The following is an 18,045-nucleotide window of genomic DNA, read 5'->3' on the forward strand; positions in this document are numbered from 1 at the left end:
GACAAGGAGTTTAAATATTTTTTTTTGTAAATAGAGGCAAATTCTTGAAGGTTTTTAAGCAAGAGGGGGGCCTAGTCAATTTTACTTTCTACAGTATGCTATAGAAAATTTTCATTAAAAAAGTCAACATAGAGAACTCTTGCATAATTCATTTCTAAATTCTCAGGACCTAGCGATTGACATAAGGGATTAAGCCTAACTGAAATAGGAATAGCTGGAAATGGATTTGTTGAATAAAGAAGGGAAACTGGAGGTGTTATAAAAGGGAAGCAACATGAGTAAGGGCATAAAGGAGTAGAAACTGAGATGTTAAAGTTAAAAGTGGCTTGTGAAGTTCACATGCCAAAAGACACCTGTAAAAAAAAAAATCTAAAGAACTTGAGAGTCCATTGCAATTCAACTGTTTAAATATAAAAAACACTAAATGGGGATTTCATAATGTGCCAATTTTTATTCAGATCTCAGAACTTTTTGTCTCATATCTGTGAATTGTTTTCAGATGTCTCTTTTTAAATGTTTGGAATGGGTACTACTTTTTTTGTTTTAATTCTATATGTTACAAAGCCATTACACACCTACTCATACTCACACACTTGCGTAGACACACGTACACAAACATTCCATTAAACACATTCATAAAAAAAAATGGAAGAGAGAAAATATTTAAGTTATAATAATTTTTTACTACAAAACTTTAGAGCAAAAATATCTTAGAGCAGGAAGGCACCTGAACACTTGTCTAATCCAGCCCCTCATTTTACAGATGGTAAAAGTAAAGCCCAGAGAGGGTAAATAATTCTCTCAAGGTCATGAAGTTAAGAGTAGCTTCTCCAGGACTAGATCCTGGTCTTTCTGATTCAGAATCAGATGCTTTTTTCTATACCACACAGCTCCATGTTAAGAAGCTTCCAGGTGATGCTTCCCTAAGACAACCATGTTTTTTTCAACTATACTGTAATTCACTTAAGGTGGTTGCAGATGAAAAATAAGAGAAGTAATTAACAAATGACAAGTCATGCTGAAATATGTGAGAAGAAAGGATCTATTAGACACAAACGGTACTTTGTGCTGCTTTCCTAAAAATCCCTGGCTCTGTGCATCTTGTTTTTTGTTCTAGAACTTGGTTTAGGTTATTTAGGTGGGTGATTTTGCTCAAAGAAGGTTGGGATATTAAAGGTGGAGTAAAAAACTCAAAGGTAGCTGCTGCAAGCAGAAACCAAGAAATGTCAGTGGGATCGAGGGTGTCAGGTAGTCCCCACTTTCAGCATTCTTTTGGGCAGTCATTTGTGGAGTACCTCTGTTAACATGTTATATTGCCCTTCCCTCCATGCACTCCTGGGTATCCAGAAACTGAATGGCATCTGAAGCTGATAAACCTCCTGATATGTCTGTCAGAGGGGCAGGAGGACAGACTTGCATTGTCTGGCTCATGTTAAAAGCTCTGTAACAGAACTGTATTGTCTTCCACGTTTTCCCTGGGGGCTACCTGGTGCATTATTGAAAACATTAGCTTTTTCCATTCCTATTCCTGCTGAAGCTGCTCATCCCAAATGCAGCTGTTAGTGGCACTGCTGTTTTTATGTTCTGCATCAGATCTCGGCACACAAGCAGATCACTAGTATGTGGTTACTTATTTGTCATTTCTTATTTCCTTCTTTTTTCTTTTTTAAAATATATTTTATTGATTTTTTTTTTTCTTACAGAGAGAAAGGAAGAGGGATAGAGAATTAGAAACATCAATGAGAGAGAAACATCGATCAGCTGCCTCCTGCACACTCCCTACTGGGGATGTGCCCGCAACCAAGGTACATGCCCTTGACCGGAATCGAACCTGGGACCCTTGAGTCCACAGGCTGATGCTCCATCCAGTGAGCCAAGCCAGTTAGGGCTCCTTCTTTTTCTTTATTTTGTTTATATTTTTCTCATCACCATTTATCTCCCCTATATCTTCCTCCACCTCCACCTACCTCCTGCCCCGCCCCCCATGGAATCACCACACCGGTGTCTGTGTTCATGAGCTCATTCCTTTTTAAAAATTCAAGACATTCTTTCAATACCTAGAAATGTCCTAAGATAGTGTTATTACCTTACATGAGAATTTGTTCTACATAGGACAGGCAGCATAGGGCTTTTTTTTTAAGGGTGACATTACTTAGAGGAGGAGTCTGAAGCTTAGAAACTTTCAGTCGCTTGCCCAGTGTTCTGTTAGTGTTCTGACTTCCTGGTTCTATAATATGCACCAACCACTAAGTATCATTTGAGTTGTTGGTTCTAAGCATCATGGTTCAGATTTAAATTCCTCTTTAAACCTTTTATATTTTATATTCTTAGGTCTTTAGAGATGGCCTTTATCTGCATGGTTATATAATTGTGATGCTCAGTTTATATGATCTTGCCACAAATTCCCTGATTTCATCTTGGCAGCATACTGGGACAGGATGTTTTCCATAGGGGAACTCTGTCTTTCATTCAGTGATTATCTGTAGCCTGTGTCTGAAACGATTTCTTTATTTTTCTTTTTAAATAATTTTTATTTCTTGAAGTATTACAAAGAGTATTACATATGTCTCCTTTTTCCCCCCCCTTTGACATTCCCCTGGCCCCTAGCCCCTAGTGTCTTGTGTCCTTTGGTTATTCTTATATGCATGCATATAAGTCCTTTGGTTGATCTCTTAACGCCCCCCCCCCCAACCCTCCCCAGGCTTCCCACTCTAGGTTGACAGTCTGTTCAATGCTGCTCTGTGTCTGCATCTACCCCTGTTCATCAGTCTATACTGGTCCCCATTATCTGTCCCAACCTCACTGGGGCCGTTTCATCCTCACCAGGGCCGTCTTGACCTCACCAGGGCCGTCCCGACCTCACTGGGGCCATCCGTACCTCACCGGGGCTATCCCTACCTCACTGGGGCCGTTTCAACCTCACTGGGGCCGTCTCGACCTTACTGGTGCCGTACATCGCCAGGGTCGTTTCGGCCTCACTGGGGCTGTCCCAACCTCACCAGGGCCATTTCAGCCTAACCAGGGCCATTTCAACCTCACTGGGGCCGTCCCAACCTCACCGGGGCCGTCTCGGCCTTACCGGGGTTGTTTCAATCTCACCGGGGCCATCCCGACCTCACCGGGGCCCTCTTGGCATCACTGGGGCTGTTTCAACCTCACCGGGGCTGTCCTGACCTCGCCAGGGCTGTCTCGACCTCACCAGGCCGTCTCAACCTCCCCGGGGCCATTCCGACTTCACCGGGGCCGTTTCAGCCTCACTGGGGCCGTCCCAGCCTCACCGGGGCCGTCCCAACCTCACCGGGGCTGTCCCAACCTCACTGGGGCCGTGAAATGATTTCTTTAGCTTAACATTCCTAAGTAAATCACATCTGGTTGAGCTTTTAAGTGATTTTTCACTTTCAGAAATATTTATGTTTTCTGTGTCATCTTTTTAAAAGTATAGAAATTGGCTTGTCTGGAATATTGTCACTGCTGAAGTGAACTGCAAGGGAACAGGAGTAGACCCAGCCTTGTCTCTGGACCCCTGGCTTCCACATCGACCCACAAACACAGATATCTTAAATAGATCTTCACACCGCCTGCAAAACCATTATAGAGTAGGCTCTAAGCCAGCCGTGGGCAAACTACAGCCCACGGGCCGGATCCAGCCCCTTTGAAATGAATAAAACTATTGAAAAAAAAGACCCTACCCTTTTATGTAATGATGTTTACTTTGAATTTATATTAGTTCACACAAACACTCCATCCATGCTTTTGTTCCGGCCCTCCGGTCCAGTTTAAGAACCCATCGTGGCCCTCGAGTCAAAAAGTTTGCCCACCCCTGTTCTAAGCACTATAGTGAACATGCATTTTTGGTACCTATTTTCTTATTGTTTGAGTTTTTGTTATACTTCAAATATATTCTTCTTTTTGCCTTTTGATAGTGTCCAAATAATCTTTTCCCTGACAGTCAAAATCTCAGTTTTGTTTTGGCTTGTTTATGCTGTAAAAACATGAAATTAACACTTCAGGTAAATTTCACACTCCTCCTTTCTGAGCAGATTGTTGTAAATCAAATTTCACATTAATCAGAGCAATGTACATTCTCCTGTGAAAATTGATGATTTTCACTTAATTATGTAAAGTTCTGTAGGGTTTTTGGAGCTTTGTTTTTCTTGGTGTGTGTTTTTTTTAATATATTTTTATTGATTTCAGAGAGAAAGGGAGAGGGAGAAAGAGATAGAAACATCAGTGAGGAGAGAGAATCATGATCAGCTGCCTCCTGCACGCCCCCTACTGGGGAATGAGCCAGCAACCCCAGCATGTGCCCTGACCGGGAATTGAACCATGACCTCCTGGTTCATAGGTCGATGCTCCACCACTGTGTCTCATGGGCCAGGTTGGAGCTTTGTTCTTACCTGTGTTGCTATCTTATTTATTATTCTTGCGTCCTCTAAAATTTTTATTTCAGGGTTATTTCATCTCATATTAGATACTTTATTTCCATCAGAGTATAATAAAATACAAATACTTATTACCACCTATATTGTACTTTCATTACAAAATCTACCAATCACTAAGTATTCATTGAATAACAATTCAATTATTTAATTCATTATAAAGAAGCAATTAAATATAATAAAAAGTACTCTTTGCAGAGTTGCTATTAGTATTTATCCTGCAATGCATCATTTCGATCAACTTTACTCTCATTAATTTGTTGTTTCATTCAGCTTCTCTGATATAGGCTAAAGTCTGTGACTCTAAAGTAGTCTTTTTCAAACTAAGGGCTTTAACTCTTTAGTGGGTCCTGAAATCAAGCTCAAGATGAGCTATGTTTTTTTAAAGAAATAGAACATATTAGAACAGAAATATCTGAGTGCGCCTCTGATAATAGGGTAAATATTGTTTGGTGAAACTTTTGTTTCAGTTATATATAGTTTTGTTTCATACATGCACACATGCACACATAAACTTGCATATTGAATCACAGTGTAACATTTTTTTCTTACTGTAGGTGTTGGTCAAAAAGATTTCAAAGTCACTTAAGTATTTAAGAACCGTAGAAAGGTTCTCCTGACACGTTGACTTAAGAACTTTATGATTTTTTTGTTATGTCCCCAGAAAGTCTATGAGGAGAGTTAAACATTATGTTTATTTAACAGAAATGGATATGCATACAGTGTTATAGAGAACTTATTTGATTCCCCTTTACAAGATAAAATCAAGTAGGTAGCTATACAATATTAGGTTTTAAACTTCGAAGCTGACCCCTGATGCGACTAAGTTCCAAGCTCTGTACCTCACTTCTTCGGGGACAGTAAGCATCCACTTAGAGATGGAGCTCAGAAAACCCAGGCTTGAATTCTCAACGGCCGCTCCGAAGTGTCTCCTAATGGAGAGTCCCTTTGGGGAGGGCATGTAGCTGGTACTTCCTACCTCCACTCAGTCAGTTCCCCTAATGTTCATGACGTTTCCAGGAGCTCTTCCGTAGGAAGAGAATGAACCTGAATCCCTACTAGCCTGGGAGGGAGCTCCATGGGAGCAGTGCCTGTCTTTGCCTTTCACACGTGTCTAGTGTTTAGCAATTATCTTCACAGGGCGGTCCTTCAATCATTTAGTTAAAGGGTCTGTGAGTCCTTCTTTTCAGATAATCATTCCCTGGCCAGGTAAGTCCTTCCTTCCCAAATCTACCTTCTTAGTTTCATGTTGACACTTATAAGTTTTATACTTAATTGTTGACAGTTCACTAAAGTTTTGTTCCTTTACCTTCCTACCAAATTTCTGTCTTCCTTAGGTTTCCCAGATAGCTGGATATCTCCCTCATATTTTAAAAAGTACTTACTTATATACCTATTATTTTTGCTCCTTCCCCTCCAAAAGCTCTCAGAAGCTATTTTATGGTAATCAAAAAATGTAATGTGTCTTTGTGACATGATAGAACAGAATAGTCACTCTTTCTTCTGAGGTAATGTCTTGAAGTGCCAATGCCTCCCATGAGCAGACCCTTTACACCAGGGAATTTTATAAACCAGTTCCTTTTAGCTGAAATGGAAGGATAAGGTGGAGCTAAGTGGAGCATTTCTGGGACTCCTCTGGACTTGTGTTTCATTTATATCACCAAGTAACAAGCTGTAAATGGCTTATCCTTTTTAATGGAAGTGCTTTGTTGCTTAGAAAACAACAACTGGCCGCTGAGTATAACAGGAAGCACGTTCTCCAGCACCACTTTACAGAATGGCAGCATTGGCATCACCGGAAGCAAGTTCTCCGCCACCACTTTACAGAATGGCAGCATTGGCATCGTGCAGAGATCCTAAAGAAAGAGCTGGCTCTAACAAAGGAGGAAACAAGGAAGAAAATGGGTGAGCTGTTGAAGGCAGCATCACTAGGAAAACTCAGTGCAGCTGGGTCAGTAGGCACCAGTCTGCTCAAGAAGGCAACAGCCACGGTGGAGCCACCTACAAGAGAGGTACTTTGCTTTTCTTTTGCTTAGTCTTCCTGCTTATTAATCATTTGCATTTGATCTTTGCACTTGGGTAGCTTGGGCTATGTTAGCCATTGTCAGGTTGCCTTGCCTAGGCTATCTAAAAGATGAGCTGCTGTAATGCACAAAGGTTAACTTTTAATCGGTGTTCATTTTTTTGAACTGCATCCTCTTTTTATAATCACACTAGAGGCCCAGTGCACAAAAATTTGTGCACTGGCAGGGGGTGGTGTCCCTCAGCCCCACTTGTGCCCTCTCACAGTCTGGGACCCCTCGGGGGATAACGACCTGTTGGCTTAGGCCTGCTTCCAGGTGGCAGAGGGCAGGCCCAATCCCTAGGTGCCTGCCCCGCAGCCCCTGGTCGGGCTCAGAGCAGGGCCGATTGGGGAGTTGGGGCGCCACCCCCTGTCATGCACAGAGCAGGGCGGATCAGGAGGTTGCAATGCCACCCCCAGTCACGCTTAGGGTAGGGCCAATTGGGGGGTTGGGGCACCGCCCCCTGTCACACTCAAGGCAGGGCCGATGGGGAGGTTGTGGTGCCACCCCCTGTCATGCACAGAGCAGGGCGGATCAGGGGGTTGGGGCGCCTTCCCCTGTCACACACAGAGCAGGGCAGATGGAGGAGGTTTGAGGCGCCACCTCCTGTCACTCACAGAGCAGGACCAATTGGAGGGTTGGGGCACTGCCCCCTGTCACGCACAGAGCCAGCCAATCTGGGGGTTGGGGTGCTGCCCCCTGTCACGCACAGAGCCAGCGAATCTGGGGGTTGGGGCGCTGCCCCCTGTGAGGAACAGAGCAGGGCCAATGGCGGGGGAGGGGTTGGGGCGCCACCTCCTGTCACGCACAGAGCAGGGCTGATCTGGGGGTTGCGGTGCTGCCCCCTGTCACACTGCTTCAGGGGCCGGGAGGCCTCGCGTCTCCGCTCATCCCAGGGCCAAGAGGCCTCGTGGCTCTGCTGATTCCGGTGCTGGGAGACCTCGCGGCTCCGCTGATCTCAGTGCCAGGAGGCCTCTTGGCTCTGCTGATCCCGGGGCAGTGAGGCCTTGCTGCTCGCGGCTTCGGGGCTGTTTGCCTTCTCTCCACCGCTTGGAGCCTACGTATGCAAATTAACCGCCATCTTTGTTGGTGGTTAATTTGCATATTGCCCTGATTAGCCAATGGGAAGCATAGCGGAGGTACAGTTAATTACCCTTTTTGTTTTTATTAGATAGGACTAGAGGCCTGGTGCATGAAATTCCTGCACAGTGGGGAGGCGGGGGAGGAGTCCCTCAGCCCGGCCTGCACCCTCTCCAATCCTGGACCCCTAGAACATCCCTCTTGCAATCCAGGACCGCTGGCTCCTAACCGCTCACCTGCCTGCCTGCCTGATAGCCCCTAACTGCCTCTGCCTGCCTGCCTGATAGCCCCTAACTGCCTCTGCCTGCCTGCCTGATCACCCCTAACCACTCTCCCCTGCTGGCCTGATAGCCCCTAACTGCCTCTGTCTTGGCCCCTACCACCGTGGCTTTGTCCAGAAGGACGTCCGGAAGATGTCTGGTCTATCCAGTCTAATTAGCATATTACCCTTTTATTAGTATAGATTTAAACTTTGATGTAGCTCAAGTTTAGGAGGGACATAATAGAGGGAATTTAAAACAACTAAGAGAAAGACTCCTTCAGGAACAGATAATATAAAGCATTGTTTACAACTCTTGAATTCCTCTTATTTGATCATACATTTTCTTCCTAAATGAGCCTTGTGATTTATAAGAGGGGAATGTTTATGTTTTTATTTTTCTAGTGAGAAAAATCAGAGATATTAATTGTAGCAATTTGGTAGAAGAAAATGACATGAAAAAGAAAAGTTGCCTATAATTTCATTATTTGGAGATAACCACAAGTAACATGTTGAAGTAGAGCCATCTAGTCTTTTCTCTATTCAGGTATATCCAAAGTTTGCTCTTCAGTATTTTATTTAGCTTTAAATTTTTCTTCAGTCAAATAATTGAGAACATTAATCTGCCATAATACAGAAAAAGGAAGGCCATGTATTTTTCTTTTTAATAATAATATTTTTCTGCTTTTCTAAAAGATATCTTTTGCATTTTCATAATATGAGAATTTTTTTAAGTCAGTAAGTCTTCAAAACAGTAGTTCTCAACTGAGCATATACTGTAGAATCAGACCACTAATTGAGAATCTCGGAGTGGAGCCCTTGTAGTTTTTTAAAGTTCCGCAGGTGAACCTGATGAATATTCACCCACGAATTAAGGACTACCATTATGTGCCATCATATTGTAATGGCTGCATGATACTCTATCATGAATTATAAGGTAGAATCTGTTTACTTCCGCCTCTATTACTGGACATTTAAGTTGTTTCCAGTTTGCCACAATTGCAAACAGAGCTTCAGTGAACATCCTTGTAGTTAAATCTTTGCACACGTCCATAATGCTTTACCTTGGATAATTACCTAACAATAGAATGCACATTTTACTTTTTATTTTTTTTTATTTTTTTTAATATATTTTATTGATTTTTTTACAGAGAGGAAGGGAGAGAGATAGAGAGCCAGAAACATCGATGAGAGAGAAACATCGATCAGCTGCCTCCCACACACCTACCACTGGGGATGCGCCCGCAACCCAGGCACATGCCCTTGACCGGAATCGAACCCGGGACCTCTCAGTCCGCAGGCCGACGCTCTATCCACTGAGCCAAACCGGTTTCGGCAAGAATGCACATTTTAAAGACTCTTACCAAGTTGCCCTTCCAAAAAGGTTGTACCGTAGGAAATGCCTGTTTTCTTTTCTGATAACATATTTTAACATATTTTTCATTTTTACGAAGTTAACAGGTAAAATATTTTCATATTATTGCTTCAACATTTGCAAATGGGTGTTTTTTTTCTGTTGTCGTTTTCAATCCTTTCTAAGGATATTTTTTTCCATTGGTTTTCAGACAGAGTGGAAGGGAAGGAAGAGGGGGAGGGAAACATCCATGTGAGAGAGACCTATGGATTGGTTGCCTCCCACATGCGCCTCGACCAGGGCCAGGGATCAAACCTGCAACTGAGGTACAAGGTATGTGCCCTTGACCAGGAATCGAACCCAAGACCCCCTGGTGCATAGGCCAAAGCTCTAACCATTGGGCACCAGCCAGGGCTGTGGATTTTTAATTACTACTGAGGTTAAACATTTGTTACATTTCCCATTTACAGATATATGTAGTACATGAAAATATATATAGTAAGATAGATACATAGTGACTTGTGTTCATGCCCTTTTTTCTACTTGGTTATTTATCTTTTTCTTATTTATAGGAGCTCTTTATATTTTTAAGACCATTGATGCTTTTATTATTATGTTTTGCAATTTTTTTTTCATTGTTATTTGTCTTTTTGGTTTATTTATAGTGTTTTGTGCTATACACAGTTAAATTTTTATAAAGGCAATCCTACCAGTTTTTTTCTTTCATAATTGCACTTGTATTTGAAAAGCCTTTCAAAGGAGGTGCTCTACCAGCTCACCTCCACCCCAGGCCCCTCCATCCCTCCACATAATGCTGTTAAGTACTTAACTCAGATGTGTGAAATTGAAGTGGGCACTAGAGGGTCCCCAACCTTGTTTTTTACCCTGACTCCTGCTAGTAAGTAGTTAGTTTTCATTTAAGCTCAGTCTCTCAGCAAAGGGGATCATGAGGATGCTTGTTGTGCCTTATGTAACATCCTGGTCTCTTCCCCTAGGCAGTTTACCTACCTTTATGTCAGTCAAAGGATTTTGTTTCCATTGAGACCCAGGAGAGTCTTCTATCTTGGGAAATAGCTGTGTGGAACCTTTTACTTTACAGAGTTCCACTGTTACCTTTCAATGAAAAAAAGGAAGTCAGCAGAAAGTTGTTTTTTTTCCTGTGTAAAGCAGAAAAATTACTAAAATACTTACATAATTTAGACTCAAGTAAAAGGGTCTCCAAATATCTGAAATCAAAATCAAAATAATTTATCAATAATTTATCTGGGTTGTAAAAAAATTGAGCAAAAATTAGAGAAAATGAAGGGCTATAATAGACTCTGTAAGTTACTAGATAAACTCTAATCTTTTCCAGAGTGTAAAGTATAACATGAACAATCTATACTAATAAAAGGATAATATGCTAATTAGACTGGATAGATGGGACGTCTTCCGGCCATCCTTCTGGACAAAGCCACGGTGGCAGAGGCTGAGGCAGAGGCAGTTAGGGGCGATCAGGCAGCAGGCAGAGTGGTTAGGGGCAATCGGGCTGGCTAAGGAGCAGTTAGGGGCATCAGGCAGGCAGGCAGAGGTGGTTAGGGGTGATCAGGCAGGCAGAGAGGTTAGGGGTAATCAGGCAGGCAGGCAGAGTGGGTAAGGGCAGTCAGGCAGGCAAAGTGGTTAGGAGTGATCAAACAGGCAGACAGGTGAGTGGTTAGGAGCCAGTGGTCCCGTATTGCAAGAGGGATGTCCAACTGCCGGCAGTCAGACATCCTCCAAGGGGTCCTGGATTGGAGAGGGTGCAGTCCAGGCTGAGGGACGCCCACCCTCCGTCCATGAATTTTGTGTACCAGGTCTCTAGTGAAAATATAAAATCTTTAGTTAGATGCACATTAATTATACAATCATATGAACTCATGTACCATAAACACATATATTATACCTTGAAATTTTTCAGAATTATCAGTTAGCTAATAGGTGATTTTCTCTGATTAAGCCAGATTGTTCAGTTCTGTTCTATTAAGTACAATCTGTACCAGTAAGCTTTTCTCTCTTTCTCTAATTTCACCTTAAAGAGTTATATGATCCAAAAGAAATCTTGTTGCTGTACTCAAGGCTTTTACAGCCTTGCTGGGTTAATAATATGTCATTACCACAAAGTTTAAAAGGGCCTAAAACATATACTCCACTTGATGCTAAATTACTTAAGCAGGTGTTCTCATGAATAAATGTCCACTGACATTTCTGAAATAGAAGGTCATTTTTAAAAGTACTAAACATGTCAGAGTTTTCACATACCACATCTTTCACTTCAGCTGAATATAAAGAAAATATTTCCATCATCATGAAAAATATCTTTGAGTATCCAAGTATGGCACCCTGTTAGCACTAGAGGTTTCTAAGATATATAAGATAGTTCACAGTATTTTTATCCTTATACCACTGCAGATGGTAAAATCAAAAACTGGTTAGAAATTAGACCATGGCATCAAACCATTCTAGAAAAGACATTTTTAACTATGACATTAGTTTGGCTAGGATAAATTTTTCTGATTAAAAATTCTGTTTTCTTTCCTTCTGTATAGAACTTGTAATTGTGATACCTCAGTCTATTAAATGAGATATAAATGATAAAGCTTTGATAACCATTAAGCCATGTGCTAATACAAAATATTATTAGGTAACATTATTCTTATGTAACACAGATATTTGTCCATTGATCCTGGGTGTGCCAATATTTCTCACAAATAGATTGTTTTAGAATAACTAGGACTCTAAACTTTAATCCAGGCCTTAATCCTAATATATAAAAACCCTGGGTCCATCACATCCACAACGACTAGGAGGCTCGACCAACTGGAAGCACTGACTGCTATGGCTGCAGGCACAGTGACCCAACACTCACTGCTGAGGGGGCTGTGAATCAGGCCCAGAGAGAGGCCTGAAGAGAGAAGCAGGGTCTAATCCAGGGGTGGGCAAACTTTTTGACTCGAGGGCCACAATGGGTTCTTAAACTGGACCGGAGGGCCAGAACAAAAGCATGGATGCAGTGTTTGTGTGAACTAATATAAATTCAAAGTAAACATCATTACATAAAAGGGTACGGTCTTTTTTTTTTTAGTTTTATTCATTTCAAAAGGGCCGGATCCGGCCCGCGGGCCGTAGTTTGCCCACGGCTGGTCTAATCCGTAGCCTCTGTGGCAGCTGTTGATCAGCACTTGCCTCTCTCTTTAGCTCTGGGCCTGGTCAGCAGCTATGCCTCCATTTCTCTCCAGGCCTCCACCAGGGCTGCTAATCAGCCCCGCCTTTTTTATCAGGCCCCGTTGATAGGCCCAGAGACGCTGACTGGCATAGAAACCGACAAATCAGAACCAAATTGGCTGGCAGAGGAGGGCAGTTGGGGGCGAGATCAGGCCGGCAGGGGAGGGCAGTTAGGGGCGATCAGGCAGGCAGAGGCAGTTAGGGGCGATCAGGCCGGCAGGGGTGGGCAGTTGGAGGTGAGATCAGGCTGGCAGAGGAGGGCAGTTGGGGGCGATCAGGCCGGCAGGGGAGAGCAGTTGGGGGCGAGATCAGGATGGCAGGGGAGGGAAGTTGGGGGCAAGATCAGGCCAGCAGGGGAGGGCAGTTGGGGGCAACCATGCCGCAGGGGAGCACAGTTGGGGGTGGGGGTCAAGCCTGCAGGGGAGGGCAGTTGGGGGCAAGATCAGGCCAGCAGGGGAGGTTAATTGGGGGTGAGATCAGATTGGCAGGAGAGGGCAATTAGGGATGACCAAGCTGGCAGGCGAGGGCAGTTGAGGGTGATCAGGCCGGCAGGGGAGCAGTTAGATGTTAATCAGGCCGGCAGGGGAGCAGTTAGGGGGTTATCAGCCTGGCAGGCAGAAGTAGTTAGGGGCAATCAGGCAGGCAGGCCGGCAGGTGAGTGGTTAGGAGCCAGCAATCCCAGATTGTGAGAGGGATGGCCAACTGCCAGTTTAGGCCTGATCCCACAGCCAGTTGGACATCCCCTGAGGGGTCCCAGATTGGAGAGGGTGCAGGCTGGGCTGAGAGACACCTCCCCCAGTGCACAAATTTCGTGCACTGAGCCTCTAGTCTGAAAACAAATACCCTGTGATTAATTTACTAGTGGCAAGAGAAGCAATGAAATAACTATTATTAAAGAGCTATTTTAATGAGTATTACTGACTAGAGTGGGGTCTGGCCAGCCCACCCCGATGGGGCCGATCGAGCCGGGCCAGTGGGGTAGGGGATGAGGGAGGTTGGCTGGCCAGTCCCGATTGGGGTTTGGGGGGCTGATAGAGGGCCAGGCCAGCCAGGGGGAGGGGCCACAAGATGTTGGGGGGGCCGATTGGGGCCCCGGTTGGGCCAGTTGGCCACTGCAGTGCACATCATAGCAACCGGTCATTCCAGTCATTCCATCGTTCTGGTTGCTGGGCTTTTATATACATAAATTTATAAAGGTATTTTTTATTTTTCAAATATTCTTGAGAAAAACTATATTCTTTGCCACAGAATTTTCAATTTTCTGCAAAATTCAGTTACTTCATGCAGATTAAAATTCCTGTGATATATATCTGGAGTGATCGTGTCTAATTTACAAATGAACTGTCCAAATTAGACATCTATGAGAGCACACTTTTCTGGCCCATGTCAGTGGTTTGTACAGCTGTAGCTATTCTCTCCCTCCCTCCCCCCCCCCCCCCCCACACACACACAGTTTTCCTGGCCAGCAGCATTGCACATTCTAAGAGTGGCTCCAAGGGTGAAGACTGATGGCCTGTGAGATAGCCAGGCCAGCCGCACAGGACCTCTGACTGGGGTGCGGGGTGGTTGTGCCACTGAACAGAACGATGCTAACTGGCTGAAGTTGGATGTCAGCAGCACAGTCCTTCAAACAGCTGTGCTCTGTAACCTTTTTCTTCTCTCTCAGGTGACTGCCGGGCCCCTTTTGTGGGAAAAGCCTCCCTCAGAGAGCAGTGATTGCATGCCTAGCCCCCACCTAGGAAGACCAACAAAGAGCACCTTGCAAGTTCCCCTCCAGAATGTCCCTCTGAACACCTCTGACAATAAGCCGCACAAGACCTTGGATGTTGAGGCCTCCCAGCAGCCTGACAGCGATGAGAAGCTCAGAACCACCAGCCAGAAAGCAAAGCCCATTTGCATGGGTCACTTCCACAATCGCCATGTCTTCCAGCAGCAGCTGATTGAGAAGCAAAAGAAGAAACTTCAGGAACAGCACAAAACAATTCTGGAGCTGAAGGAAAGCCAGAGGCTGGCACAGGCTCGGTGGGCAGCAGAGCGCGATGCAGCCCTCATGGACACACACAGCTGCCTGCTGTCAAACCCCAGAGAAGAAGAACCTGAAAGAACCTGCCAGGTGCTTTCAAAGTATGTCCATTGCATCAGAACACTCTCTGGACTCATTATTTGGAATTTTTCACTTTGTGGTAGACGGGCTCCTGAACTCTACCTGGCTTCCAGGCTCCGTGATCTCTGCTTTCCTTTTGTTGTGCCCTCTCAGATCAAATAGGCCCATGCATTGTGATGGGTACATGGCAGATATAAATAGGTCTTTAAGGCAAGCGACTGCCTAGAGCAGTGATGGCGAACCTATGACCCGCGTGTCAGAGGTGACACGCGAACTCATTTTTTGGTTGATTTTTCTTTGTTAAATGGCATTTAAATATATAAAATAAATATCAAAAATATAAGTCTTTTGTTTTACTATGGTTGCAAATATCAAAAAATTTCTATATGTGACACGGCACCAGAGTTAAGTTAGGGTTTTTCAAAATGCTGACACGTTGAGCTCAAAAGGCTCGCCATCACTGGTCTAGGAGTTCTTTTTACCAATAAAAGAGAAAAATACCTACTTGCTTTAGCCTGACTTAATGGGTTTCTGATCATGTTAAGTGCTGAGAAGTCAGGTCAGACAATATCAGGTCCAAATGGAGCAGTCCCTCAGGATGGTCAATTATCTAGCTTAAATTTATAGTTGTTTTGGATAAAAGTAAACATTTTTGAGCCTGAAATAAGAGTCCAAGTTTCTTAAAAGCCATTTAGGATGGTTTCAGAGGTGCTTGAGATATACTCAATATGTGTGACAGATGGTAGGATAAGTGGGTGACACTATTGATTTGAAGTACTGGGGTGAGAGTGGGAGTGCTTCACACACTGGAGGTGCAGGCCAGTCACTCAACCTTTCCATGCCTTATTACACCGATTTATCCAGTGGGTGTAATAATGCGTGGTTATCTCAGGGAGAAAGGATTACAGTTTTTAAAATTCTTTGAGTTCCTCAGGTGCAAGGGCTTTGAACAACGCTGGTTATTGGTCTGAATTCTTTTTTTTTTTTTTTTTTCCTTCTCCAGTTCTCCTGTTGCTTCCCCTGGAACTGAAGGTAGTAGAAGCAACTCCCAAAATTATCTTTCTGGACCCAGAAGGAACCCAAGGAAGCTGATATCACCTCATCCCATACTTAAAGGCAGGGCTGTCTTGGTTTGGCCTTGGTGGTGGTTATCTTCCCTGGTGGAGTAGAGTGTGCTGGGATTGAATTCAGGCCACTCTTGGGTTTTGAGCTTGGCAGAACCTGGTCAGTCTAAGGTGGGTAGACACGTGAGAAGTGAAATACACCAGGGCACTCCACAACTTTTCTCCTGCCTCTTCTGCCAAACTTTGGGCCTTTCCAGCCAATAAAATAAATTGCTGAGAGGTGTATCATTTTCCTCTAATTTGAGATTTGTATTGTGATTTTTAAAAAATGGGACACATACACAAATGAGAAAACTCTGAGTAGCTGCCTAGAATAAACATTGATCAAGATCGCCTATCATTATATTTTGTTAACATTAAAATTTATAGCAATTTATGTTAAGTTAGTACATCATTTTATAATGAGTTGTGCCTTGATGATAGGCTTTTAGTAATGAAATCTGTAAACCACACATTTTAATTTAATAGAATTGTTGATAACATAGACATTGTTATTTAAACCAAACAATACTGTTGGAAGAGAAGCATTCCTTAGAACCCAGCAATGAATCTGCTAATTGTTTTCACTGTATACTTAGTCAGCCATTGTACATGTGTTTGTATGTGTGGTAGGCACTTTGACAATTAGATTGTGTTTTATAAATCTGAGTTTTCACCTATGGCAAGATTGCTGCCCTCACCAAAATTGAGGTCATCTGAAGAACACTGTGCCTGAAGTTCATTCCTGTAATGAAGAAATTAGCAGTCTTTGCATTGACTGTTAGGACAGCAGTTTATGCCATCTGTGTCCACTGAGGATGATTTAAAAATGCCCACTTATTACTTTTTTTATTATTTGATCAACAAGTTAGCACCTCAGGCTACCTTGCATGCAGTCTTTAATGACTGTCTAGCTCCAGAAAAGATGGGAAGGGACATATTACCAGAGGCTCCACTTCTCAGGGTTCTCTCACTTTAATCCTCTAGTCTGCTTCTGCCTCCTTAAAGGCATCCTCACTCCTGCCATCTGTGGCACCCCACTATTCTTTTCCAGCAAAGCAGACACTTAATATCTGTAAGACAGCCTGGTGAGTGTTTTGTTTATTAATTCTTAAAACTTGGACTTAAATGTTCTTCCTCTATAATATGACACAAGGAACCAAAAGTAACCATTGGTTGACTTGGGTGAGCAGAACTTGGTACTCCTCCCACCCATGCTCCACTTCCTGTGAAAGTCCTGGCTGATGACAGTCACATTATCAGGCCATCTTGCACATTTGCTTCTTTTGGATTGATATTTAATAGACTGTCAAGAACAGGAGTCTGACACTCAAATCCGTTCAGATGCCAGCTCTCCAAATGCTTAGTACAGTTCCATTTCCTGCCCATCTGGTATCCAGGCCTTAAAACTAGATTAAAATGTATTCATTGTGACCCTAAACTTTAGTTTGTGGTTGTTGTTGTTACATATACAGATGTATGTATCATGACTTGGGAAAAATTAGTGGATTCAGTGGGAGTAATTCTATTCTCAAAGTATTTGTTAAGTATAATTAACATCTTCTGCATTCATTAAAGGAATTATCAAATTAAAATTATGGTTTCTCAGTTTCATATACTAAAAGTATCATCAAGGCACATTATCTAATTTAAACCAATAAACATTATTCTAATAGAAATGTAAGTAAAAACATAATCTGCAAATTGCTCATTATTGTTGAGGATGAGATCATAGGTCTTTAACTTACAGGGGATATACATTCATACCTATAGTTTATATATTTGTATTTTATAGAAATTTCATACATATATTTCTGAGATTGTGAACACTCAACTTAAAAGAAAACCTTAATAACACCAAATTTTACTGTAAAATGGAGACATTTGTTTTTCAGTGTTCCTTATATTTTTTATATTGGAACTCTTACTATTTTCTAGCCATGGAAGAGAGAGCAGCGCAGCGAGCTGAACGTAGGCGGATCTTGGCAGAGAAGAAACAAAAACAAGAAGAGGAAAAATTGGTAATATATCAAGAATGCAAACTGAGGCAAGAGAAAGGATTTGTATAAGTATTTATTTAAAAAAAGTTAAGCCTAGCTTGTTTAAGCCTATTGAGGCAATAGAATTATACCAACTTTGGAAATGGCTTTTGGCCTACGGGCCTGAACTCTAACAATTTTAGGAAAATAAAGGGGAAAACATCAATATCATTTGTGTAGCAGGAAATGTTACAGATGTCAGTGAGAACTAGCACATTGGAAGATTGACAGATAACCAAGACTAGTGTGTTATAGGTAGATGTCCAACCTGACAAGTTTGCAAAAGTAGAGAGTTCTTACCTTTCAAAGTTTTGACCTGGACTTCAGAAGTAAATGTTGTACCTACTAAGAAAAAATAGATACT

At 42.9% G+C, this 18,045-nt stretch overlaps 1 protein-coding gene across 1 annotated transcript in view; it reads left to right on the top strand.

Moving 5' to 3' along the window:
- CCDC191 (coiled-coil domain containing 191) overlaps positions 1-18,045 on the top strand; it is an 87,655-nt gene that overhangs the window by 41,189 nt on the left and 28,421 nt on the right. Inside the window, exons 9-12 of the mRNA XM_081085656.1 lie at positions 6,157-6,451; positions 14,102-14,559; positions 15,543-15,655; positions 17,581-17,663. Coding sequence (XP_080941782.1) covers positions 6,157-6,451; positions 14,102-14,559; positions 15,543-15,655; positions 17,581-17,663 — 949 coding nt within the window. The remainder of the gene's footprint in view (positions 1-6,156; positions 6,452-14,101; positions 14,560-15,542; positions 15,656-17,580; positions 17,664-18,045) is intronic.

Source organism: Myotis nattereri, assembly GCF_964212035.1.
Source record: "Myotis nattereri genome assembly, chromosome: 3".
NCBI lineage: Eukaryota > Metazoa > Chordata > Mammalia > Chiroptera > Vespertilionidae > Myotis > Myotis nattereri.